Genomic DNA, 26,287 nt, shown 5'->3' with positions numbered 1-26,287 from the left:
TGTAAATATTTTATTATATCTTTTCATGTGACAACACTGAAGAAATGACACTTTGTCTACAATGTAAAGTAGTGAGTGTACAGCTTGTATAACAGTGTAAATTTCCTGTCCCCTCAAAATAACTCAACACACAGCCATTAATGTCTAAACCGCTGGCAACAAAAGTCAGTACACCCCTAAGTGAAAATCTCCAAAGTGGGCCCAATTAGCCATTTTCCCTCCCCGGTGTCATGTGACTTGTTAGTGTTACTAATGGATGTGTTACATTTGGTGTTATCGCTCTCACTCTCTCATACTGGTCACTGGAAGTACAACATGGCACCTCATGGCAAAGAACTCTCTGAGGATCTGATATAAGAATTGTCGCTCTACATAAAGATGGCCTAGGCTATAAGAAGATTGCTGCAGCATGGTGGCCAAGACCATACAGCGGTATAACAGGACAGGTTCCCCTCAGAACAGGCCTCGCCATGGTCCACCAAAGAAGTTGAGGTCACGTGTTCAGCGTCATATCCAGAGGTTGTCTTTGGGAAATAGACGTATGAGTGCTGCCAGCATTGCTGCAGAGGTTGTAGGGGTGGGGGGGGGGGGATCAGCCTGTCAGTGCTCAGACCATACGCCGCACACTGCATCAAATTGCTCTGCATGGCTGTCCTCCTAGAAGGAAGCCTCTTCTAAAGATGACGACAAGAAAGACCACAAACAGTTTTCTGAAGACAAGCAGACTAAGGAGATGGATTACTGGAACCACGTCCTGTGGTCTGATGAGACCAAGATAAAGGTATTTGGTGTCAGATGGTGTCAGGCGTGTGTGGGGGCAACCAGGTGAGGAGGACAAAGACAAGTGTGTCTTGTCTACAGTCAGGCATGGTGGTGGGGGTGTCATGGTCTGGGGCTGCATGAGTGCTGCCGGCACTGGGGGGCTACAGATCATTGAGGGGACCATGAATGCAAACATGTACTGTGACATACTGAAGCAGAGCATGATCCCCTCCCTTCAGAGACTGGACCGCAGGGCAGTATTCCAACATGATAACCACCCCAAACACACCTCCAACACCACCACTGCCTTACTAAAGAAGCTGAGGGTAAAGGTGATGGACTGGCCAAGCATGTCTCCAGACCTAAACCCTATTGATCATCTGTGGGGGATCCTCAGAGGGAAGGTGGAGGAGGGGAAGGTCTCCAACATCCACCAGCTCTGTGATGTCATCATGGAGGAGGGGAAGAGGACTCCAGTGGTGACCTGTGAAACTCTGGTGACCTCCATGCCCAAGAGGGTTAAGGCAGTGCTGGAAAATAATGGCGGCCACACAAAATATTGACACTTTGGGCCCAATTTGGAGATTTTCATTTAGGGGTGTACTGACATTTGTTGCCAGCGGTTTAGACGTTAATAGCTGTGTGTTGAGTTATTTTGAGGGGATAGGAAATTTACACTGTTATACAAGCTGTACACTCACTACTTTACATTGTAGACAAGTGTAATTTCTTCAGTGTTGTCACATGAAAAGATAGAAGATTTACACAAATGTGAGGGGTGTACTGACTTTTGTGAGATTATGTATTATCTGGCTGTTCTCCTCCTCTGTGCTTGTGAGCCGCAGAACAGCAAGGAGTTAACCTGGCATGGCTGTGGCAGTCTCTCTGCTTCTGGCTTGGCACTGCCAGTTGCTCAGGCATCTCCTGTTTTTTTCTAAAATGTCAAATCGCCTGGCAACAGCTTGCTTTCCAATACTAATGAGCCCACCTTCGGAGCCGCATCTCTCTGCCCTACAAAATCATTTAACTATTTCCGTGCCGCTGGCGTGCGTTGTGCAGCACTTCACCTGGTTTGTTCTTCAATTATAATGTAATGAAAACCATGAAAGCTTTGGTTTTGTGCTCTGCTCATTCTGGACGGGTCCGTCCAATCAGAGATCGGCTTCGGATAGATGCCAGCCGGCTGAATCGCCCACAACTTCCTTCTACAAGTCAACAGATTTGTCTGTGTGGGGTTGGGATTTGTGCATTGCGAGTCCCCCGAGGACTCTCCGCATTGCCTTCTTTCCGGTGTCTTGTGTGCGATTCCTTCAGCTGCTGAAAATCTTTACTGGAAGATTAAAGCAGAACCCCGGGCCCATCTGAAACCTGCCAGGTATTCATTCAAATCAATAAAATACCTTTTTTTTTTTTCCAATACTAACAGGATTTCGGTAAAGTCTCCCCTGTTTCCAAGACCTCTGTACCCTACACCCAGCATTGATTAGATAACATGAATTGGGCACCGGCAGTTACATACGGAGAGGTTTTTTTAAACGGCCCCCAGGAGGAGGAAAGCTCAGGATTGACCTCACCGAGGAGCAGGTTAATGTATGAGAAGTAAAAGGTAAATACTGCAGGGTGTGAATGGTGGTGTTACCCTCCTGGCTGCAGGTTCTGCTACCACGTTGTCACTCACAAGAATAAATGGCCTTAAAGCGGGTATAGGCAACCTATCGGAGGTTCCACCTGAACAACATGGAGGAAATCAGAGATCCCCCGAGGGGATGGCGCCCTTTTTTTTTTTTTTTTTTTTTAAATAACCATCAAGCCCCCAATAAAAAGACAGCAAGAAGGACACCTAATGTGTCACAGTAATGTCCTATTGCCCCCCTTAAACCCCCACAATAGTGTTCTCTGCCGCCTTCACGTCACCCCCCCCCAACAGTAATGTACTGTGTGTGTACAGAGGCAGAGGACACAGTAGTGCCCTCTGGCCAGCTTTAAATCTTCCCCCCCCCCCACTGTAGTGTCATCGCCCCCCCCACACACACAAACACACACACCATTGTGTACACTACCACTACTGGTGTTCAGCACACTGGTGGCCTCTACAACTGGACTGGTATACAGGAGAACTGGAGGCAGCACAGTACTGGATGAAGGACAGGAGCTGCCAACGTTAACTCTTCATATTAGCAAGCTGGTGATTGGTTGCTAGGACGCTGGGTGGTCCTAGTAACCAATCGCCTACTGGCTAATTTGAAAGGTTAACTGAGGCAGCTCTGGCTCTGTCCAATACTGTGCTGTCTCCTGTCTTCCATTCTGCAGTGAGGATTAAAGCGGTGGAGGGGAAGGACCAACAAAGTAGAGGTGTGTCCCCCTTCCAACTTTTAGACCTTAAAGGGAACCTGTCCTGAGAGAACTGAGAGTGGTACAGTTACTGACCTATATCTGAAAGTACTGGTTGTCTGGCTGTAAGGCTACCCTCTGGCTGTACTGGTTGCCTGGCTGTAAGGCTACCCTCTGGCTGTACTGGTTGCCTGGCTGTAAGGCTACCCTTTGGCTGTACTGGTTGCCTGGCTGTAAGGCTACCCTCTGGCTGTACTGGCTGTAAGGCTACCCTCTGGCTGTACTGGTTGCCTGGCTGTAAGGCTACCCTCTGGCTTTAATACTTTAGTCCCTGACCTGGAACATGCAAGTAGGCCAGAGAAGTCCATGACGGCATACAGTCTCCAGGACGGCGATTCAAAATGTTGCAGCCACTGGGTTACCATGACTGCCAGGCGGCTAGCATTGTCAGGATAGGTTTGCGCTGCCTGTTTAATAGTTAATTCAAATGAACTATTAACAATAACATATAATATAGTTCACGTTTTAGGTGTATAGGCGTTCCTATTTGATTGCCCACAAAGACGTAGACATCGGGGGATGAGCTCCTTTTGGTCCAGACTGATGTGACTGGTTCAGTGTTCTCTATACAGCATCATAGAATATGTCAGAGCTTTATAAATGTATAAAGATAATAGTGTGTGACTGTGATGGGACATTAGAGTGTGAGCTCCTCTGGTGCAGAAACTCACCAAAATAGTTTAGCGTTCTCTCTATAGCACCTTGAAATATGTCAGCGCTGTGTGACTATGGTGAGACATTAGAGTGTGAGCTCTTCTGGTGCTGGTGATCTGTTAATACAGGAAATTAAAGAGCGAAGAAATGTTGGCCATAAACCATTTTCTTGCCCAGCTGGTTTGCAATTTATTTATTTTCATAACGAAGCTGAGAATGGCGAATAATCCTCTCTGAGCAATACGAGACGCGGCCTGGAAAATATCTTTTAATACACACAATCCATTTTATTTTTTTCCACTGTCAGTATAATTCATGAGAAGATGAAGTATATCCCACTTCAGAGGTCAAATCTGTTAATCGCTGGCCTGCCTCTCCTGATAATTATACCGTGTCCTCATCTCATGTATTAAATGGTAAGGCCGTTAAAACGGTAGTAAATCTTGAGGTCTGTCCTCTTCCACCCAGGCCGAGTGCCTACCCTCCTGCACTGGCTGTCAGCACTCTTCCTCCACCCTCCTCCCTCCGGCCTCCTCTTTGTCAGCACCGTGGCCCTCTTGCCCCGTCCTCCCCTCCTCTGCTGGTGATTAAAGTAGTTGTGTAGTCTCTTGATGACCCTGTAAAGTCCCCGGCTAATATATGACTGGGGCTTTGCTGCATCCATTCTTCCTCCAGGGAGTAGGAAGTGGCCAGGGGGGAACAATAGCCGCCTGGTGAGCTGGGGGGGGGGGTCATTCTCTAAGAACCCATTAGAAAATGCAGCCGCTTTGTGCTAATGAAACCGTTTATGAGCACAGGAGGGCAACATTCTTCCGGTCACTTGTACGCCCAACCGTGCAGGGGACAATGAGCTGTAGGGATTGTATTTCTCCATCCCCTGAGGACGAAAGGAGGGAGCTGGGGTGCCTCTGCCACACACAATGCGACCAACTGTTCCGAGAACCCCCCGCCCCCCCCCCCCGCCTTGCTCAGTCCTCTTAGCGTATTGCTTTGTCTTGCTTCTCTAGGCCTTTATGAACTCTGTCACTGTCAGGTTTAAAGGACTCGTTAAGCTAACTTAAACTGGCTTTTATAAAAAGAGCTATTGATTAATAAGTACAGATGGATGAGAACTTATGCAAGCCTCTCTGATCTGAAGTAAGGGCAGTCGTACATAATGTTAAAAACCTTGTGACGGATTTATAGAAGCACTCCACCAACAACTCTAAAACACAAGTCTCATTTTTAAATGCACTGAAATGCATGTGTTTAATTGCCAGAAAATTTGTAACTCTGTTCAGCCAGTCTTGTAAACCTGGCACCCCCATCATACAGCACAACCAGGTCCTTGGTCTCAGTGGCAGTTAATCAGTACAGGTCGGTGTGTACAGGAAATAAACCGTATGCTGGACTCCAGGCCTCTGTTATTCCAACGATGACATAACCTTACTAGCAATTCTCAGATTAGAACTGCTATGACAGGGATATGCAATTAGTGGACCTCCGGCTGTTGCAGAACTACAATTCCCATGAGGCATAGCAAGACTCTGACACCCACAGGCATGATGGGACTTGTAGTTTTGCAACAGCTGGAGGTCCACTAATTGCAGATCCCTGTGCTATGGGCATCACCAAGCCAAACAATGGCTTCACCGTTCACAATGGCTGCACCGTTCACAATGGCTTCACCGTTCACAATGGCTGCACCGTTCACAATGGCTGCACCGTTCACAATGGCTGCACCGTTCACAATGGCTGCACCGTTCACAATGGCTGCACCGTTCACAATGGCTGCAATGGCTGTACCGTTCACAATGGCTGCACCGTTCACAATGGCTGCAATGGCTGCACCGTTCACAATGGCTGCACCGTTCACAATGGCTGCAATGGCTGCACCGTTCACAATGGCTGCACCGTTCACAATGGCTGCACCGTTCACAATGGCTGCAATGGCTGCACCGTTCACAATGGCTGCACCGTTCACAATGGCTGCACCGTTCACAATGGCTGCACCGTTCACAATGGCTGCAATGGCTGCACCGTTGACAATGGCTGCACCGTTGACAATGGCTGCACCGTTGACAATGGCTGCACCGTTGACAATGGCTGCACCGTTGACAATGGCTGCACCGTTGACAATGGCTGCACCGTTGACAATGGCTGCACCGTTGACAATGGCTGCACCGTTGACAATGGCTGCACCGTTGACAATGGCTGCACCGTTCACAATGGCTGCACCGTTCACAATGGCTGCACCGTTCACAATGGCTGCACCGTTCACAATGGCTGCAATGGCTGCACCGTTCACAATGGCTGCACCGTTCACAATGGCTGCACCGTTCACAATGGCTGCACCGTTCACAATGGCTGCAATGGCTGCACCGTTCACAATGGCTGCACCATTGTGAATAATGTGGCGCAAGCAACTTGGAGAATCCAGTTGTGAGAATTGTATCTTTCTTCCTGCCATGTGGCTGATGTGAAGTCCTAAAATGATCACGTCTGATGGGCAATGGTGTAAATAGAGAACTGGAGTTAGAGACTTTAAATGAAGATATGGCCTGGTAAGGTCAATTGTTGGTGGCAACATTTTCCCAGGATCAGTATCCTTGAAATTAAACTGTTATGATTAGTGGAAGTTGCTCTGCTGTAACCTGAATCTCTAGTGAGGAAGCAGCGACAGAGCAGATTATTGCCAGTTTTCGGTATTTTGAAAAGTAAAATGTTACCAATTCTGTCTCTGGCATGTGCGGTCCTTTCATTTGCTTCTGAATTGTCTGACAATGTCACTGCTTCTTCGTTGTGCAGTCCAGCTGGCTGTGATTTGTTATCAACCGCGTAGAACCCAAATATCATTTTTGGGTGTAAATGCTCTTAAAATTTTAATTCTGTTGTGGTAATTTTTCTAATGTGTTAAAAAAAAAAAAAAATTCTAAAACAATATAAGGCGCCATTCACAATTAGGGACTGACTGCAATTTCCTGCAGGAGACTCGGCAGGGAGAATGCGAATAACTGTAGGCAGGAAGTGCCATACAGAACAATGAGAGGCTGACCATGCCCAGCTGTTTGCATGTAACTGGACATGCAGCAATTTCCTGCGGGTGATCGCACCTGGACACCAACATATGCAGGAAATCTCTTCAGGCAGTGGCCCTAACTGCAAGGTTCACAATTGCGACCCAGCTCCAGCGGGCCCATGCGGCTCCCCTGTACACCTGGATAGCAGGGGTGGCATATAGAAGAACTGATCCTCTCTATTTTCTTCCTGCAGCCACTGTAAGCCTCCTGCTTCTCCTCCTTCCCACATTCATTCAGCTCTGCAGGAGGAAAATGGAGGGCATTGGTTCTTCTATACAATGTCCCATCACTCCTACTATCCAGCTTCTTTTTTCTTCTGCCCCCCCTTGCCCCTGTGTGCTCCCCTGGCTCCTCCTCAGCTCTGCCGCCCCCCCCTCTCCTCTCCCTCCAGCTGTTGTGAGGGGATGTGTCAGGTTGGAAAGCGGTGAATTCTGAATGGTACTGATCACTAACTCTGTCCATTCATAACTGAGGCATAGTAAACTGCATTTACAATGCTTCAGTTTGTGAATGAACGGGAAGCTCTGTATAGAGCTATTCCTGTCCATTCTGTGCAGCTGAGGCTGCAGATATAGAGATTGAGGGCTGTGTCCTCAATCTCCTTTCTGTGTCTCAAAGGTAAAACCGCGTAGGTTGTTTTAGACCCCTGATATTTCATCAACCTCCCCCAACGGCGCTCTTAAAAATAAATAAATACAGTTGAGGAAAAAAAAATTGTAAAATTAACTTTAAAAAAGTATCAAAAAGAAAAAAAAAAAACTACCGATAGCAGTAGCGGAACTACCAAGGTCGCACTTGCGTCTGAGCCCTGCCGTTCCACCATCGGGCTCAGGGGGAAGATCCCCAGCTGGGGATAAGGTGGGGCCCTCCATGGTTTCTTGCATTGGGCCCCTGAATGTTCTAGTTACAACTCTGGCTTCAGGTCTGTTCAGATGTGAAAGGGGCCTTACAACCCCCCCCCCCCTTCTTTTCCTAAAGCAGCTTGTAATGTGTGTGTTGTGTTTGTTTTTTTTGTTTGTTTTTGTAATTATGACTATATTGTGTTTACCAGAAAGCCAAAACAGGAACTTTGTATTTGTGGTTGGTACCTTCTGATGAATGATATCATGCTGCATATGATGTGTTTTCACTTCTGTTTATCCTCCGCTGTACATTTTATTAATATTGGCTGTTTTGTGTTTTTCATGCTTTTGCTTCCTCGGTTTTCTTCCCTGTTCTCTGTGCGGAGATCGTGTGACATGTCACATACGGTTCAGCAGATGGTGATCACTCATACTTGCTTGGCCTCTGCTGATCCCAGCCAATATCTCCATATTTTGTCTGAACAATCAATATCGCTAGACAGTGTAGCTAACCTTTACACAGAGTATTCTTTATTGATGTCATGTATAATGGATTCAGATTTTACTTCTATAACTCAATGATCACTGCAGATTTTGTAGCACAGTACATGGGAAATGCTTGTGAGGAGCACAAGGGGCTTCCATCCCGCGTTGCCCCCCCCCCCCCCCCCCGGGTTCCTTCCTCTCATGCATTTTACTTTAAGATTTATTGTAGAATTCTTCATCCGAGGTTGGAATCCTTTCCCCACTTTACATTATATTATCATTTTAGCAAGTTCCAAATTCTTCATGTTTGTTATTTTTTGTTCAAAAGTTGACCTGCTTGTTAGGTTGTGTTTTATTAAAGCTGATTCCGGGCACAAAAACGATTGTTGAAATCTATCCTCAATGGTAGATGTGGGTCAGGCACCTTGTGCAGGGATAGAGAGAAGCCGTGACTGGTCTTTATTACAGTTGCAAAGTGCACAAGTTATTTCATACAGTTTTTTAGTGCACAGGTATGGAAACACATTCACAAGGATACCAAGATTTAAGCTGGCCAAAAGGTTATGTCATTTTTTTTCCCCTGCAATCACAGGTTGCAGGAAGGAAAATTTCATTCCCCCATTAATGCAGTCAGTGTTGATGGGGGAATCCCCCCCACAGACCCCTTTCACACCAAGGGGGTTTTGCAGGCGCTATAGCATTAGAAATAGCGCCTGCAATCCGCCCTCAAACTGCTGCTCCATTCATTCCAGTGTGAAACCCCCGAGAGCTTTCACACTACAGCGGTGCTCTGGCAGGATGTCAGGAGAAGTCCTGCCAGCAGCTTCTTTGGAGCAGTGAAGGAGCGGTGTGTGTTTACCGCTCCTCCACCGCTGCTCCCCATTGAAATCAATGGGGCAGCGCTGTAATACCACCGGCAAAACGCCGCCATTGCGGGCAGTTTTAACCCTTTCTCGGCCACTAGTGGGGGGTAAAAACGCCCCGCTAGCGGGCAGAATGCGCTGCAAATCCGACAGTAAAACGGCGCTAAAAATAGCGGCATTTTACCGCCGACACTATGGGAGTGGCAGTGTGAAAGGGGTCTTATTGTTTTCTCCCAGTGGGGGGTCACGGGGAGCCATCCCTGCTGGTAGAAGACGGTGATTATTGCTGGTGGGTATAGCTGCTGGCAATAATTGCATGCTAAAATTATGACATGCTGGTTGTACCCAAGTGGATTGAAGGATAAAAATGGGTACAATCAGCCTGCCCCTACATACATACATACATACATACATGGTTCGAATCTCGGCCAAACATAATTTGAGGTCCCTGCTATACTGGCTGAGACTCGAACCATCTATGACCGGATTTGAAACACACACGGCTTTTATATTTGGACAATGGTTGTCTAGCCCAGATCTCAGCTTTAATGCATACAATTTACAAGATCTCCATGTTTTCAGTGAATACACAACTAGATGGAATGGGTTGTTTTTATATCCTCATGGCGTTTCTTTATATTCACTCCTTTTTCTCTGCTGCTGTTTTCTGAAAAAAACTGAAAATATACTTTTCTGTCCCACAGCAACCGACTGCGTTTGGCACAATATACAGTCATTTCCCTTTAATGTCTTTTTCTTAGGAAGTATTTTATGTTGTTCAATGGATTTGTTTCCCGTAGATGTAAACGTGTTCTGATATCTGTGCAGGTGCTGTAGAGAGAGCGAGTGTGAACGGGCAGCCGAGCCTCACCGCTTTACCAACGATCTCAGCCAATGCATGCGCCTGCAGGTGACTCCCAACAACGCCTCTGTCAGCGTTCCGGAACTGCTGGTAAGGTGCACGTTAAAGGGGAACTCTTCCTTGTCTAATAGCCAAATAAAAGGTGCATACACTTCAATTACTGTATTTTATACAAATATAATCTACTGCTTTGCATAGCGATCCTCGTGAGTGGTGTTTTGGTTTTACAATAAACTGGGGCTTATGTATAATGGAGTATTGAGCTGGATGCCGGAGCGAGCCGTCACAAGTCCACATCAGATTTGATGTTCGTGGCCTCTTCATAAAACGCTAGTATACTCCTTTTCATATAGCCAAGCTACCTCCACACAACTCTGCAGGGTCTCTCCCCTCCATTTTGGCCCCAGCGGGTCCCCTGGTACCTGCCTCTTGAGTTGGTTTTGGTTGTGTGGGAGATCTGGACTAGTAGTTTTGGGCTAAGCACCTCTCTGCCATTGAGTTATGCCTCTGTGTTGATCCCTTGGCTCAAGCACTTTTGAAATGACCTCTTTGTACTTCTATTTTTTTTTTTTTTTTAATCGGCAACAATTGTTATTCCATAGTATAATACTAACTTTCTTGCTATAAACTACACCCCTGAAGGAGGAGAATTGTATACCAACTCCGAAACGCGTTGGGTGGAAGAAATACTAGTTTATTACTTATTTCCTTTTGGATGGCAAAACTGTAACATGCGTTTTTATATGCTTTGTATATGTGTTGTATTTTCATACTTCAATAAATTTTCATATTCATAGTGAGAACTTTTATAATAATTTTTTTTTGTGCCTTAAAAGTATGCCACCAGGAGGTTTTGTTTCAATTTTTGTAACATTGTGTGTGGCGCATTTATATGCCCAACAATAACCGACTTACTTTTGTTATGTATAGTGGAGCAACCAAAAACGACAAATTTATAGGCGCTCGTATTTAACCACCTTCCACGAGGGCTAAAGCATGGGCTCACGTTGCTGGACGACGTCCTGTGATCGCTCTTCCCATCCCCCCCCCCCCCCCCCCCCCCCGTGGCACGCATCAGCAGGGATCTGTGATCAGAGTAAAGATTCAATCACAGTGGCCATTTACCATGTGACCAGATGTGTCCAATCACAGTGTAAAAAGTATTTCCCGGATATCAACAGTCCTCTCCTTGTGCTGACAGTGCGTGAGCAGAGACCATAACTGGCAAATGCACACAGGGGGACATCTACAATGATAATCGGGGCACTAATCATCCGTGTCCTGATTATCAGTGCTGCCAATTTGTGCCCATTAGTGCTGCCTTTCAGGGCCACTTATCAATGCTCATTGGCGCACATCAGTAAGGGAGAAAAATTATTTAAAAAATTTTTATAACAAAAACTAAAACCTTTTTTTTTCTAATATATGGATTTTTTTAAATTTGTTTAGCAAAAAATAAACAGTGATGATTAAATACCACGAAAGAAAACAGGATGGGAAATGGGGGCAAGAGGGGCAATTGGGACTTTACATGAAACTCATTACGGCGTAATGAGTGATTAACATAGGGTAAAAAAAAAGGATAAATATTTATTAGTACCCTATGGGAGCATAGTGCATTTGATGATACAAATAAATAAAATAAAATACCACAAAAGGAAGCCTCTATCTTTTTATCAAAAAAGTGGTAAAAGTTTAATTTGGGTGTACAGTGTTGCATGACCCGCAATTGTCATGTAATTGTGACAGCGCTGAAAACTGACCTGGGCAGGAAGGGGGTGAAAGTGCCCCGTAGGCAGGTGGATAAAGTTGGTTGCTGTTATTTATATTTCCCTGATTGTGTAACATCTGTACGTCTCTCTGCAGCTCAACCTGTCTGTGCAGAATGTCCCCGATTTGTCTTCCGGCGTCACCTGTGTGTTCGGGGACATGGCCGAAAGCGAGGCGGTCCTGGTGGATGAAACCATTCAATGCTCCTCCCCCTCACTGCGTGACATTCCCGGAATCACCGGAGGACAGGGTGGGTCTGTGTGCTCTGTAACCAAAACCGACACTGCTTGACGCGGCGCAATAAACGCAGTGGAGCAAAATAACGCCAACATCTTCATCTGTACTACCACCACACTGAACATGCTCTGCTCTGCCATGTATGGCTAGAGTCCTGCTTTAGGTCTCTTTCTGACAGTTTACCTTTTTGTTTTCACCAGGAGCTCTGCACACGGTCCAGTTACACCTGAAGTCCAAAGAGACGGGTTTGAGGATTGCCAGCACTGACTTTGTCTTCTACAACTGCAGCGTCCTTCAGTCGTAAGCTTCCTTCTCCACCTCTCTGGTTCTCTAGTTGTATATATTGTCCTCATTTCTTAGTGGTGTTCATGGTCTGTGAACCGTATACTAAAGCCGTGGTTCTCAAACTCAGTCCTCAGGTACCCCCAACAGGCCAGGTTTGCAGGTTTTCCTTTATCTTGCACAGGTGCTTTAAATCAGAGTCAATGACTTGGTCATTTGGACAGCTATTTCATTTGAGAGATTCCGAAAACGTGGCCTGTTGGGGGTAGTTGAGGACTGAGGTTGAGAACCATTGTACTAAAGTATCTTCTGACTGGCTGTTTGGAAGACTTTATCACCACCCAGTGCCGATTGCTAAAGAAGAGACTCCCTGCCTGACTTTAATGAGAAGAAATAAAATGAGTGAAATCCCTCACCTGCAGTGTAGCCCAAAAACATCCAAAATAGCAAACAAAATCCAAAGATTCGTTTTTTTATTAGCCATAAGATGCATCACGAGGCATCACAGCACTCAAAAAATAGAATGAGTGTCACAGTAAGCAACATGTTGTTCTGCGGGGGTCAGAAATCCACCGATCAGGATCTAGGTGTCGATAAGGGACGTGGACAGTAGGGTTCCTCCTGTATTTCCTCCTGTGGCAGCTGAAGGGTGGCTTCTCCTCTTTCTCGCTGGCATTCAACTGCCACAGTAGGAAATACAGAGGATCGATTCCAGTAAATGCCTCCCCTCCAGTCCTTATTCCGGGGGTTGGCAAGGAAGGGGCTCATTCTATTGGTCACCTGCCTGCTATCAAGGGTTTGCCACCTGCCACAGTACATCATATGTTTGTTCACAAACATTTGTACTGCTTATGCCAAGATCTACTTACTGTGACAATCTATTTTTTTTGAGTTCTGTCATGTCTTTTGATGCCCCTGCCACCAGCTGCTGCATGAGATCTTTAGGGTGGAGAGCAAGGGACGGATCTGGTAAATGTCATTTACCGGCCCCTTATTATTCTGAATGAACACAATGAGTGATTTGTACCACAACAGGGCTGCTAAAATACAATTGTAAAAATGGTACAAAGTAAAATTGTAAAAAAAGTTAAACATGGTAAAAAAAACTACTAACATCGTCCTTTGCCCTACTGATACTGTCCGCTGCCCTGCTGGCTGACACCGCCCGCCCGCTGCCCTGCTGGCTGACACCGCCCGCTGCCCTGCTGGCTGACACCGCCCGCTGCCCTGCTGGCTGACACCGCCCGCTGCCCTGCTGGCTGACACCGCCCGCTGCCCTGCTGGCTGACACCGCCCGCTGCCCTGCTGGCTGACACCGCCCGCTGCCCTGCTGGCTGACACCGCCCGCTGCCCTGCTGGCTGACACCGCCTGCTGGCTGCCCTGCTGGCTGACACCGCCCGCCTGCTGCCCTGCTGGCTGACACCGCCCGCCTGCTGGCTGACACCGCCCGCCCGCTGCCCTGCTGGCTGACACCGCCCGCCCGCTGCCCTGCTGGCTGACACCGCCCGCCCGCTGCCCTGCTGGCTGACACCGCCCGCCCGCTGCCCTGCTGGCTGACACCGCCCGCCCGCTGCCCTGCTGACACCGCCCGCTGCCCTGCTGACTGACACTGCCCCACTTTTAAGACAGGCTACATTTTATTTTATTTTTTTAACATATTTTTATAATAACATTTGTTATATTTTAATATTTAGTTAGGTTTCTAGTTAATTTCTTTACTATTTGAACAATTGAACGAATCCCATAGTGGAGAAGTATTGCATCGAAAATGGGGAGCAGATAGTGACGTGGCTTCCTGTGCCAATGGGTTAAACTCCCACAGCACCCTACCTCAAAACCTCTCATGTCTCCCAAGAGTCCAGCCATCTATACCAGATTTTCATACGTTTTTTGGGATTACCACATGCTTCAATATACTTCATTTATTGGAAGTAAAGCACATTTTATTAAAGATCTATTTCGGGTTGAAAAACAGATATATAGGATCAATGTTGAAGCAGATGCCTGTTAATAGTGGGAAGCCACGCCGTGGTCTGAGTTGAGATTGCTTTGTTAGCCGGTAGCAGATTTTAACCATTTCCTACTTCTAATCTAAGTTTTTAAAAGGTATTAACTCCTCCAATGTAAAATGCTATAGGTTGATGTGATAAGAAGATGTATACAAGTTTTTATATTGTGTTTTAGTCATTTCACTTTGGTGTGTTTCTCGTTGGCAGGTGTCTGTCCTGCGTGGTCAGTCCGTATGCGTGCCACTGGTGTAAATACCGTCATATTTGTACACACAATGCCGAAGAGTGCTTCTTTCTGGAAGGTCGCGTGAACAACACTGATGTATGTATCGCTAGCTCCTGTCTGCCTGTTGGGAAGCAAACGAATGTTTTGTAATAATCCAGATAGCAATGTTTATCTCATTGCTGTACATTCCAAATCGATGGAATTCCAGGCCTTAAAATGATTGTAAAGGCAGAAGGCTTTTAACTTAATTCTTTCCATGCATTCAGATAAAGCCTTCTGTGTGCAGCAGCTCCCCTCACCTCCATAATACCCTGAGCCCCATCTCGATCCAGCAAGGTTTCACAAGGGACTCTCATTGGCTGAGACAGCAGCAAAGCACCATTGGTTCCTGTTTCTGTCAATCAAAGTCAGTGAACCAATGAAGAGAGAGAGGGGGCAGGGCCAGGCTTGTGGCTCTGTCTCTTAATGGTCACACGGAGTTGCAACTCGGCTCAGGTGCCCCCATAGCAAGCTGCTTGAGGTGGGGGCACTTAACAGGAGGGAGAGTCCAGGAGCAATGAAGAGGAGGATCCAGGCTGCTCTGTGCAATACCACTGCACAGAGCAGGTAAGAATAACATGTTTGTTATTTTTAAACAAAAAAAGAGACATTAGTATTACCTTAAGGCCCCTTTCACACTTGTGCGACTTGGCCTGCGACTTGAGACTGAAAAGTCCCATGATAAGTCGTACCCCATGATTTCCGGTGCGTACCATTCATTAATGTGCATCTTCAAGTCGTCCCTGCACTACTTTGGTCCAACTTTGATGCGATTCGGGGTCCAGAAACCTCAAGATTACAGACATTGCTTCAAGTCGTGTCAAAATCACCGGAAAAATGTATCAGTCGTGGCAAATTGTGAAAGGGACCCTGAGCTGAACAAAAGCCCATGGCTGTGGGGAGGATCAAACCGTGTTACATAGGGGAACTATAGTAAGTAGAGTGAAGTCAAAGTCCAACAGTATGTAGTGTGTAATCTAGGGATCACATAGGCTCTAAAATGTCGATATTTAAGCTCCTCAAAAGGGATGTTTGGCTTTCTCCATGATCTCGCAATACTCTGTTTTGCAGCTGTAACCAAAACTTGTTTTTCAGAGTGGGGGAGGGGTAAACCTCTGATAGGTGGTGTTCCCTTTTTGTTTTATTTATTGCTGATGGCATTCGGTAATTTCTCCTAACTTGCTGCCAAGTTAATGGAACTACTTGAACAGGAAGTGATGGGAAATCTCATCAACAGAGACATTGGCTGGGGCGGAATTAAAAATTGTCTAGTCTTTATAACTGTGTCCTGTTGGGGGGGGGGGGGGTGGGTATCACTAGTGAGGACACAAACGGCAAATAACGCTAACAAATCTCACCCTCCTCCACTCTTTCCGAATCATATAATGGTTGACGAAGGAATGTAGTTGAAAGCTTGCAGTTTTAAAATCTTAAAAAAAAGAAGCACGGAAATTAGATTAAAAAAAATATTGCTCACCTAGGTGGATGCAGCATCGATCTGATCTGTCCCCCTCCGGCTCTGAGCTGAGCGATCAAAGACTGCTGATCACTCAGTTCTCTGCATTCTGTGAGCAGAAAGCTGGAGACTGTCAGTGTCTCTCTGCTCTGCCCCTCCAGTACTCACTGGAGTGCTGAGCTGTGGCGGGAGTGGGAGGGGCTGGCTCAGGCTCTTGGCAGATTGGTGAGAGGCTAAGCCAGCTGCCAGTCCAGGCTTCTGGGCGGATCCCAACCATATGGTCAGGATTTTTTCAGAGCCTGGGTGGGCTGAGTGACATCAGCCGACAGCAGGCTTCATCCCCCTGTCGGCAGAAAACAAATCGCAGGAGTGCAGAACAAACTGACCTTCTATGATCCTTTGGAGATGTATAGCCAAAATAGCTTTGGCTATGCTTCTCCTTTGGTTATCCAAGAAAGGGTATTCCTTGAAATCCAAACTTTCTGCAAAACAAAAAAATTATTTGGTTGACTTGCTACTTAAAATGGAGATGTCCATTATATCTGTGTAAGATCATTTTATTGTATTTTAGTTCCACCTAAATGTAGTTTGTTGGCTTACAATAAATGACGGCCCAATTTGTCATTGCACAGCTCCCAGCCGAACTGCTGAAATGACCTCTGCAGTCGAAGACCCCACTAGGGTGGCCTTTTAAGCTGTATGATGCCAAACCTTTCCAAGATTTAAAGCTTCCTTTAAATAGAGAGTCCCGTCTAATTGATACGGAGTTGCTGGAGTTGTGAATCGCCCACTGACTTCCTATGTCTGGAGGACTGCAGTGGTACAATCTCTGGAACGCAGGTTCTTACCTGCTGCTCCTTCCAAAGGAACCTCACGCTCCCATTTTATGTCCATTTCTTATTAGAGAGGTCACAGAACGGGGGGTGGGGGGTGGTAGACCTCCATGGTGAAGTGGGCAGCACTTGGGTGTCCAGCTGGGACATCTCACTTCAGGGTTCCAAAGAGGTTCAGGAAGCCAGTGGGAAATTCTCACTACCTATGACCAAAATCTTTGTTTGGGACTTCATTGACCCTTTTTTGGGTGGTTTGGAAACCGAGATAACAAGAACTCATAGTTTCATAGTTTCATAGTTAGTAAGGTTGAATAAAGACACCAGTCCATCCAGTTCAACCTGAGTGAGTGTCTACAATTGTCCCTATCCCTGTACATTGCACACTCACATTGGTGCCTACCCTCAAGGAGCCACAATCTAAGGTCCCCATTCATATACTAGTGGAAATTTTGGACAGAAGCCAATTAACCTCCCTGCATGTCTTTGGAGTGTGGGAGGAAACCGGAGTACCCGGAGGAAACCCACGCAGGCACAGGGAGAACATGCAAACTCCAGGCAGGTAGTGTCGTGGTTGGGATTTGAACCAGCGACCCTTCTTACTGCTAGGTGAGAGTGCTACCCACTACACCACTGTGCCGCCCACAACTCCTTTGTGCTTTTTTGTTCTGCCCAATTTACTGAATGTGCTATTGTTTTTTCAGAAGTTTTCCTTTATTTTTTTTACCTTCTCTGCTTCTCTGACTCGGTCTTGTCCTCCCTCCTGTGTGTTCTCTTTTTGTCCTTTTTTTTTTTCGTTCGTTTTTTTCATGGAAAGACGGTGACTATAAGCAGCATCTTTCCACGATGGACTCCCCCTCCTCTATGGTATATACATTGTCAGCAGGCTTCAGTGCCAAATGCTGGTGTTAGTGTGTGAAAGTGAGAATCTCACTGATTTGAAAGTGTCAGGGGTTGGATAAGCAGCGGGTTTTAATCGGCGGTGCCTGACTACCCATCTCCTCGCACCTCGTCAGGGGGTGGCAATCCTTCTTGAACAATGCTGAAAACATCCATCTTAAATCCTATGCAACACACAATAAAATTAAGTTGGGGAAAACGCCCATCACTGTTAATCTGGAGGTCTATCGCTGTTCTTTCTATAGAGAAGTAGGAGAGGCCTCTAAACAAAATAATTTAGAGGATCTTCGCTTTTCTACCTTAAAAGAAGCTTCGCTAAAGTAATTGGATACCTTGAAATACGTAGACCGATATTGTGTGTTTTAGGTTTTTCTTTTTTTTTTTTTCTTTGATCTTTATGCCTTCTATTACATTTCTTTGTTTTGCTCTCCACACTGTATATTAAAAATGAATAGAAAATAAAAAAAAACTTTATTATTTTAATCCTTTTATGCTTATATAGGTTATTGAAGTGCATATAGTGGAACATATTTGAGGTTTACTGGTAGCCAATGATCCTGATGGTTTTTAAAATAACTTGAGCTGTGCTTTTGCCGTCTTTCATAGGTGGAACACAGAGTAGTCATTTAACCACATTGTTGGCTATAAAAAAGACAACATAACTACTAGCAAGCTTCTAGATTTGTATTCAGTAGCCTGTATGGGCATGCAGGAAGATGAGTGGCACGGTATTTACAAGGTTGACTTCTTCACCGCCATACCTTCAAAATGATGAGAGGTTTCAAAATGATGAAGTTGCACTTGAAGTGAACTCGTCACCTGCACACTGTAATGCCCTGTACACACGGTCGTCCTTTTTCCCGACGGAAAATGTGTGATTGGATCGTGTGGGCTCCATCTGACTTTTTTCCGTCAAAACAAAAGTTTGAGAGCAGGATCTAAAATTTTCTGACACCAAAATCTGATTGTTTAAATTCTGATTGTGTGTAGACAATTCCGACGGACAAAGTGCCACGCATGCTCAGAATAATCTTTATAGTCCCGTCGTACGTGGTCTACGTACCTCGTTCTGACGATCGGATTTTCCGTCAACTTTGTGCGACCGTCTGTATGCAAGACAAGTTTGGGCCAAAATCCGTCGGAAAAAAAACTATGCATTTTGTTGCCGGAATGTCCGATCGCGTGTACAGGGCATTAGAGATCGTGTTTTATGAATGTTTTTTTTTTTTTTTTTTTTCACTTAAAGAAAACATACATGGAAAGAAATCAATAGAATCGTCCTTGGAAAGAAGATGAGCTTTTGCTCACTACCTCCTGGAAATGCCGGTGACTTGGTTGCTTTCTAAATCACAAAAATGGGGTAGTCATGCAGCCAGTGATATTGGAGACTGCCAATCTCTACATATTTTGAGGTCATTGACATTTTGTTAAAGCTGTTAGATCATGATGACATCAAGGTAGCGGTCATTTTCAGAAGCAGGTTAGAAATTTCAGCCACCTTAAGTCAGCCACGAAAAGGTTTCCACTAGAAGCCAGCAGCAATGAGGAAGCACATGATTACATGTGGCTGCTTACTAGCTCTGATCTAAATGTGCGTTCTGATCTATGGTTCACCCCCCCCCAATAATTGGCCATTGACATTTAAAAGGTCGGTCGAGACAAGCTAGTATACTCTGTTTTAAGATGCTCAAACAGACTGATACTTGGCCTAGATGCACATACTAAAGATAATTCTACACATCTCCATTCACACACTATTGTAGATTTGCATGCATGCAGCCCCTAGCTCAGATGTAACCCACGTCAACCAGCTCTGGGTTAGCAGCGAGAGAGGATGTGTTGCCATGGCAACAAGAGCCTTCCTGAGGCGTCAAGCTGTAAGTAGGCAGAAGGCCACGTGGTCCCTCATCTTTTGCTGCACATCTCCCAGGGGCACTAGGGGGGGAAGAGCCGCTGTGCAGAGAATAAGGGAGGAAGAGTCTGAAAACATCTATGTGGATTAATGCACCGCGCAGCTGTAATTCAATCACCGCATACATACATACATACATACATACATACATACATACATACATACATACATACATACATACATACATACATACATTCCATTACTGCATATAAAATGTTACAAAACAGCTTACACACATCTTTCTGTTTTTCTGATTTAATCTCACAGCCCTCTACCACCTTTGGTACGAAACCTGTTGACATCTTATATTAAAATCCTCAATAAGTTTTAGTGGGGACGTTCTTTTTAAAGAAGTTTAAACTCTTTAGGGCAAGGACAGATTTTGACATGGGCTATAAGACCTATAGAAACTGATATTAAAGATTCTCTGTTTTGGTATTCATTGCTTTATCCTGATTTGCAGATGACATCCTTTTCTTGTCACGTCAGCAGAATTCATTCTATCTGTTCTTTAACATGTCCAGATATCGTCCATTTTGAATCCTTGATGGCATTTGTTTGCAGCAAGTTGGTTTTTAGGTTGCATTTTCAAAGATGATCAAAATCTATTGTAGATAACAGTACAGAGGATCTCCTTCAATGTGTGTTGAATGCATTTGTAGGCTGCATACTCTGATTAGATAAACTTTATCGTTACAAAAAATTGTGTACAACAAAGATTTCATAACATTTATGTTGTAACATATTTTAAAGCCCAATTTCCCCATCCCACCCCCCAATTATTTTTTTTTTTTTTATCGTGTAGGGAAGACATATACATATACACACACACCGTGTATGTATATATAATTTTTATTTTTTTTGCTCTTGCTTTAACCAAAGATTCTAGCTTCGGTTGAATTTTTTTTCTTTTTTTGCAACAATACAGTTTTACAAAAGATAACAAAACACAGAAGAAAAAAGACACATGTCTAAGTCCGTAATAGTCATAAGCAATACGTGCATGTACCAGAGAACCAATGTAAGAACAGAAAATGAATATCATTATTACGGTTTTCAGGAAGGATGCAGCAACCGCAAAACAAAACCTGAGGGATTATTCTATATGTGCATCCCTCCATTGTCTGGTCACATTGGCAGGCATTAGTCATATATTTCTAGTAAATAGTCTGAGAAGACTAAAGCTCTGAGAAATGTGTGCTGGCTAGTGCATTCCTAAAGAGTAGAGTCGCTTCAGGTCTGTTGAGGGAGGCAGGGGAGACCTGTTCTGGTGTTGGCTTATCGGTAATAATAAAATGAAAATGTGGTTTACTAACTTGTCCCTTAGCTATTCACTCCAGTTCCGCTCAGTTGAGCATGTCTCGGTGTCTGTTGGAAAGCCTTTAAACGTTACATCATTGCTCATTCTGAACCAGAATGACTGGAGAGGAGGCTATTATCAAATGTGTGTTGGCGTGTGAACCTTTGCTTTGTCCCCCTAGGCGTCCATATGTACCTGCTAAGAGTGAAATGGAGGAACCCTTGTGTAAGCTCCAAGTCATTACCTGGAGCCTACACAGAGCTGAGGATTTCACATCCCCATGTGCACCACAAGCACCAAGCATTAGAAAGTGTGCGAGCCACATGGCTCCCATACCTGATATTATTGGTATATACCTTCATTCCTGTAGTTGAATAGATCGGGGGAGTGAAGAAAGTCGGGTCTGTGCAGCTAGTTGGACAGCTAATATATTTGAACTTGTTGCTGGTTCCTGCATAAGCAAAGTACAGTTTCACGTAGACTTTAGGAAAAGGCAGTAGACCCGTCGCAACAATCTCCAGATATTTGCCCACAAAGGCATTGATGGAGCCCATGAGATCCGAGTCATGCAAGGTTTGAGACACTACTGCCTTTTGGAGATTAGGTTTTCAGCTCTCTTTGCCTTTTGCTACAGGAGAAAAACTATATACACGATAAACAGGCTCTTTTTATTTTTCTAATACACTTAATTTTTACGAATGTACTTTAAAATAGCAGTGTCCACTGCACAAGTGTTCCTAATGGATCTCTCCGAGTTGACCCATGGCCAGTGCAATCGAAGCGTGAATGCATTGAATATACCGGTGTGCAACCCGAACTACTCATTTCTATCAACACCACCATGTGTTAAAAATATTTCATCACCCATCTCCCTTTTTTTTTCCACTGCTAGAACTCCTTTACCATCATTGGTCTGGATTCCCTTCCCACAGCGTCATAAATATGCTTTTCCCGTTAATGCAGCGGCACGAGAAGTGCCAACAAGCTCAGATTTACATGGAAAAGCTCTCTTAAAACCATAAAACGTGAAAGTAGAAGTGGCACTCAGGCTAATACGCGCCATTTCTCTTTTCACGGAAGACTGATTTATTTCGATGACCTCATGTGTGTCCTCTGTTTGTCCTCCTCCAGATTGAAGAGGTTTTATATGTGTGTAAAGCTGCCTTTAAATTATTGTGCGCATGCTTGTGTGACCGTCTGCATTCCTTTTATTGGGGAAAAAGTTATGAATAAAAAATTGGATGTGAAACCGCAAAGACCTTTGCACAGGGGGCACCCATATAATAGCAGCTGCTTATCTAGCCTTCATTTCCTGCGATCCTACTCCAACTCTTTCTCTCGCATTTCTTTTATGTCCGTCCTCTTTTTCACCTTGCTGTAATTGCATCAGGATTATGCAAGATTTCAGGTTGGGAAGAAAAAAAACATTGTTTTTATTCAGTGATGTTGCTTTTATATAAACCTTAAATCAGACAGCTGATTGGTCAGAAGACTAAAGTGGAGTCAAAAGCCAGACCCATCCTAAAAACTGATAGTTCAGCACTTTTATCTCTTTTTATACTTCTTGTATTTCTCAGTCTGTAAAGTGCTGTAATGAAGGTGTCTCTGCCCCCCACAGCTGGACTCCCCAATCATTTCCTTCCACGTTACGTAGAACCCATAGGTGGGGAGGCTTTGTAGCAGAAACTGATGATTTTTTTTTTTTTGTAAAATCTTTATTTTAAAATAGTTTAACAGTAAAATACACTGAAGTATAAAGTAGACAGGCGTGTCAGGTCCAAACACAGAACAAATAAACCGTAGGAAACAATGACACCCATAAGAACTGTCCTGGTGGCCGAGGGTTGGCGGCTTATGTCAGACACATGAGTCAGGCAATCGACTGGTAATGAGCGTCTGGATTGTCTTCTTGCCTACTCATGCCAATTCCGGTTTCCATGGGCTAGGGCCCCGCTCCGAGGCGCCTCTGAATTGGAAGGAGAGGACGGGCCGGGGCCCACTCACTCTCCCCCCGCCATACAGAAGGCCGGGGAGGCATGGGACCACCCCCGGGGGCCGCCCAGGAGAGGGGGGCACAAACACCTCCAGCTACCTCCTCCGAGCGTCCCCCGGGGGTAAGACAGGCCCACAGCAACCCCCCCGCCCAGGAGAGACATCCCAGCATGGACCCCTCCGGACAGGAGGATTCCCCCCCCCCACCAGCTAAACAGGGCGGCTGCAGGACCAACTAGCCCACAGGAAACCTAATGCTCCACCACATCTCAATACCACGTAGGTCAATAAAAAGCAACGTCTTAAAGTGTAGAATACAGAGAAGGAAAGGAAAGAAGAACAGCAGAGAGAGAGAGATAAGGGGTAAAGAGGGGATTGGGAAATGGGGTGAGGAGGGAGGGTGGAGCCTACCTGACATCCCTGAGAAGTGCAGCGGTCCAGCACCAGGCGAGTCTCAGCAGCAAATTCGTCACTCCGTCCATGGGGCAAGAAGGCGAAAAACAACCACTAGGTGGGAGCATAGAAACTGATGATTTTAGTGGGAATATTTCACGACTGTGTTTGCCAGGAACCATGCAACACTGATATCCAATTGAAGTTTATTTGGTACAGCATAAAACAAACGGTGCACACAAGTCAATGTTTTAAAGGTTTTTGCTTCTGATATTGTTACCACCATTGCATTCCCCTTCAAGAGCTCATTTTTTTTTATTCTATTCCAACAAGCATTTACCTTTTTTTTAGCATTTATTGAATTTTATATGTTCCAGCATTGTACTTGTTTTTTCTTTCCTGTCCGCTTCGCAAACCTGTATAACATAATTGGTCTTCCTTGCAGGGCTGCCCGGAGATTATTCCGACCGTTGAAATCTTGATACCAGTTGGTGTGGTGCAACCGATCACTCTGAAAGCCAAGAACCTCCCCCAGCCGCAGTCTGGCCAGAAAAACTACGAATGCGTGTTCAACATTGAAGGGAAAATACAACGAGTTCCTGCTGTGAGGTTTAACAGCAGCAGCGTGCAGTGTCAGAACACTTCGGTGAGCGCACAGTGTGCAGGAGTATTCGTTTAATGAGGAGTTTCAGAAACAAGTGAAATAAGTCGGCTGCTAATGGGTGCTGAATAATACTTTTGGTCAACGGAGCAAATGTAACTGAAGATGACGCATTTTAATGGCAATTCTCAGCAGCTAGAATAGAGCGACTTGGCGCTGGCACAGCTCTTGTCCTGTGTAAACTCTCAAGTTGCTCTAGTCGGCGCTTACACAGGGCTAAGGGCTCCCTATCTCGCCTCCATGTGACATTGCTGGGCCACTCACCAGTGTTCTCACATGGGTGGAAGTGAATCGCATGCCCCTCCCCCCCCATGGCAGAAAGCGTTCTGTATTTTCTTTGCTGTCAGTGGCTGAACTCTGCTACTGAGGATCAAATGAGTAGTTGCAGAAGAAGCTCCACTAAGAAATAAGCGTCTCACCGGCCTGGCTATGTAGAGTGGCGCTGTGCCTGGCAGCAGTATAGACAACTTCCCATCTGCTGCTAGAATTAAACAGAACCTGACCATTCAGGAGGTCCCATGTGTTGTCATGCATGCTTCCTTTGATTGGCTAAGGTGCGGAGGCAGGCAGCTGACGCCACTATTTCAACAGCCAATCACAGGAAGCCTTATTTAACGTTCCTTGATACTGGGAATTCTAATAGGACCAAATGCCCCATGCTGTGCCTCCGCTTTCTTTGTTCCAGGTATGGGGTACACATGCTTGCCAAAATATTGCAGTGGCGACCACACGTACTACAAGAAAATGGCACCTGGGCACACACTGCCTTGGCATATAGTGGACTCCTCGTAGTAAAAATGGCCTGTTTGGTCTCTCACCCATGAGAGAAACCCCTCTATCAATTGTATTTGGTCGTTGGTCCACTAAGGCCCCTTTCAAACTGAGGCATTTTTCAGGTTAAATAGCGCCTGTATAGCGCCTGAAAAAAGCGGTTACTTTCACACTGGATCGGTGCGCTAGCAGGACGGTAAAAAAAAGTCCCGCTAGCAGCATCTTTGGAGCGGTGTATTCACCGCTCCTACCCATTGAAATCAATGGGGTAGCGTGGCTATACCACCGGGCAGCCGAATAGCACCGCTAAAACGACGGTAAAGTGGCGCTAAAAATGGCGCCGCTTTACCGCCAATGCCAGCACCGCCCCAGTGTGAAAGGGGCCTAAGAGAGGACTTTAGGTGTAGTAATTGAGAGAGTCTCTGTTGCTCATCATCACAACCAACCAGATTCCTGCTGATTTATTTATATTTTATTCTTGATTATCTTAGAATTACATTACTGGTTGCCATAACAACCCCTCCAGTTTTGCACTCAGTGCAAACACTGCTGTTAAACCTTGCTTTGATGACTTTGTAATGCGCTGTCAGAACTTGTCGCATTGATAAAGTTCTAACTATCAAAAAAAAAAACTTTAAAGGGCAGAAGAATCACGGGGAATGTTTTATATACAAGAGAGATGACAGCAGATCATTTGGGGAAAGGATTCTTCCACCGCTATTCAGCGCATGGTGTCCGCATCCACTTTGGTCAGCATTTCTCAGCATCGTCTCTTGTTACTGACACGGGACCTCCAGTAATGAACTGACATTGTGGCACACCAGCACTGCCGCATTAAAGGAGAATTATAGCCAAAACTATTTTGGCTATGCTTCCCCTGGGGATTACAGAAGTGCAGTTCTGCTGTGACCCGCTTTAGCCTGCTGTCAACTGACATGCTGGTCCAGACTCAGGAAAGATCCAGAGATTACAGTCAAGATCCACTCAGATGTATGGACCCACAGCTGGCTCAGCCTCTCAGTGAGCCACTGGGAAACGGAGCCAGCCACTCCCGCTTCCTGCACAACCTGGTGTTCCAGTGAGCACTGGAGGGGCAAAGCAAAGAGCTGACAGTCACCGGCTCTCTGCTCAGTGAAGAATGAGAACTGAGCGATTGAGGGGACAGATGCAGCATAGGACTGATAATGCATTCACTCAGGTGAGTATAAATCTTTTTTTATTTATTATTATTATTATTATTATTATTTTTTTTTTTTTTATAAAAAAACTGAACTCTTTTAAAGCAGTACTAAATCCAAAAGCAAACATTTATTATATTGCAGCTTACAACTTCTTAATGTGATGGCTGTATTTGTTTTCCTTTTTATGCTTTCTTTCCTTTATTTTCACCTGGTAATTCAGCCAGTAAATTTGTTGTTTTTTCAAAATACCAGGCTCTTTTCCAGATGTTTCAGTTTACAGGGATGAGACAACAAACCATTTAACACTGAGAGGGGTGCTTACAATTATTTTATTTATTCATGTAAAACCTCTATCTATAAAATTAAAAAAAAGAAAGTTTGCTGTAAATAAAGGAGTTGGGCTTCAAT

General features: G+C 45.2%; 2 protein-coding genes across 3 annotated transcripts in view; one reads left to right on the top strand and one right to left on the bottom strand.

The window, feature by feature from the left end:
• LOC143941218 (uncharacterized) overlaps window positions 1–26,287 on the bottom strand; it is a 354,111-nt gene that overhangs the window by 218,435 nt on the left and 109,389 nt on the right. The gene's annotated exons all lie outside the window — the stretch shown is intronic.
• Window positions 1–26,287, top strand: part of PLXNA3 (plexin A3) — a 162,963-nt gene that overhangs the window by 76,372 nt on the left and 60,304 nt on the right. The window contains exons 5-9 of the mRNA XM_077463262.1: window positions 9,886–10,009; window positions 11,786–11,939; window positions 12,127–12,226; window positions 14,426–14,540; window positions 23,712–23,912. Of these exons, the coding sequence (XP_077319388.1) occupies window positions 9,886–10,009; window positions 11,786–11,939; window positions 12,127–12,226; window positions 14,426–14,540; window positions 23,712–23,912 (694 nt within the window). The remainder of the gene's footprint in view (window positions 1–9,885; window positions 10,010–11,785; window positions 11,940–12,126; window positions 12,227–14,425; window positions 14,541–23,711; window positions 23,913–26,287) is intronic.

Source organism: Lithobates pipiens, unplaced genomic scaffold (genome assembly GCF_037356315.1).
Source record: "Lithobates pipiens isolate NorthernLeopardFrog02 unplaced genomic scaffold, aLitPip1_a1.2 Scaffold_3, whole genome shotgun sequence".
Taxonomy (NCBI): Eukaryota; Metazoa; Chordata; class Amphibia; order Anura; family Ranidae; genus Lithobates; species Lithobates pipiens.
Note: the sequence above shows the minus strand (reverse complement) of the source record. Positions and strands in the feature narration are given on the sequence as shown.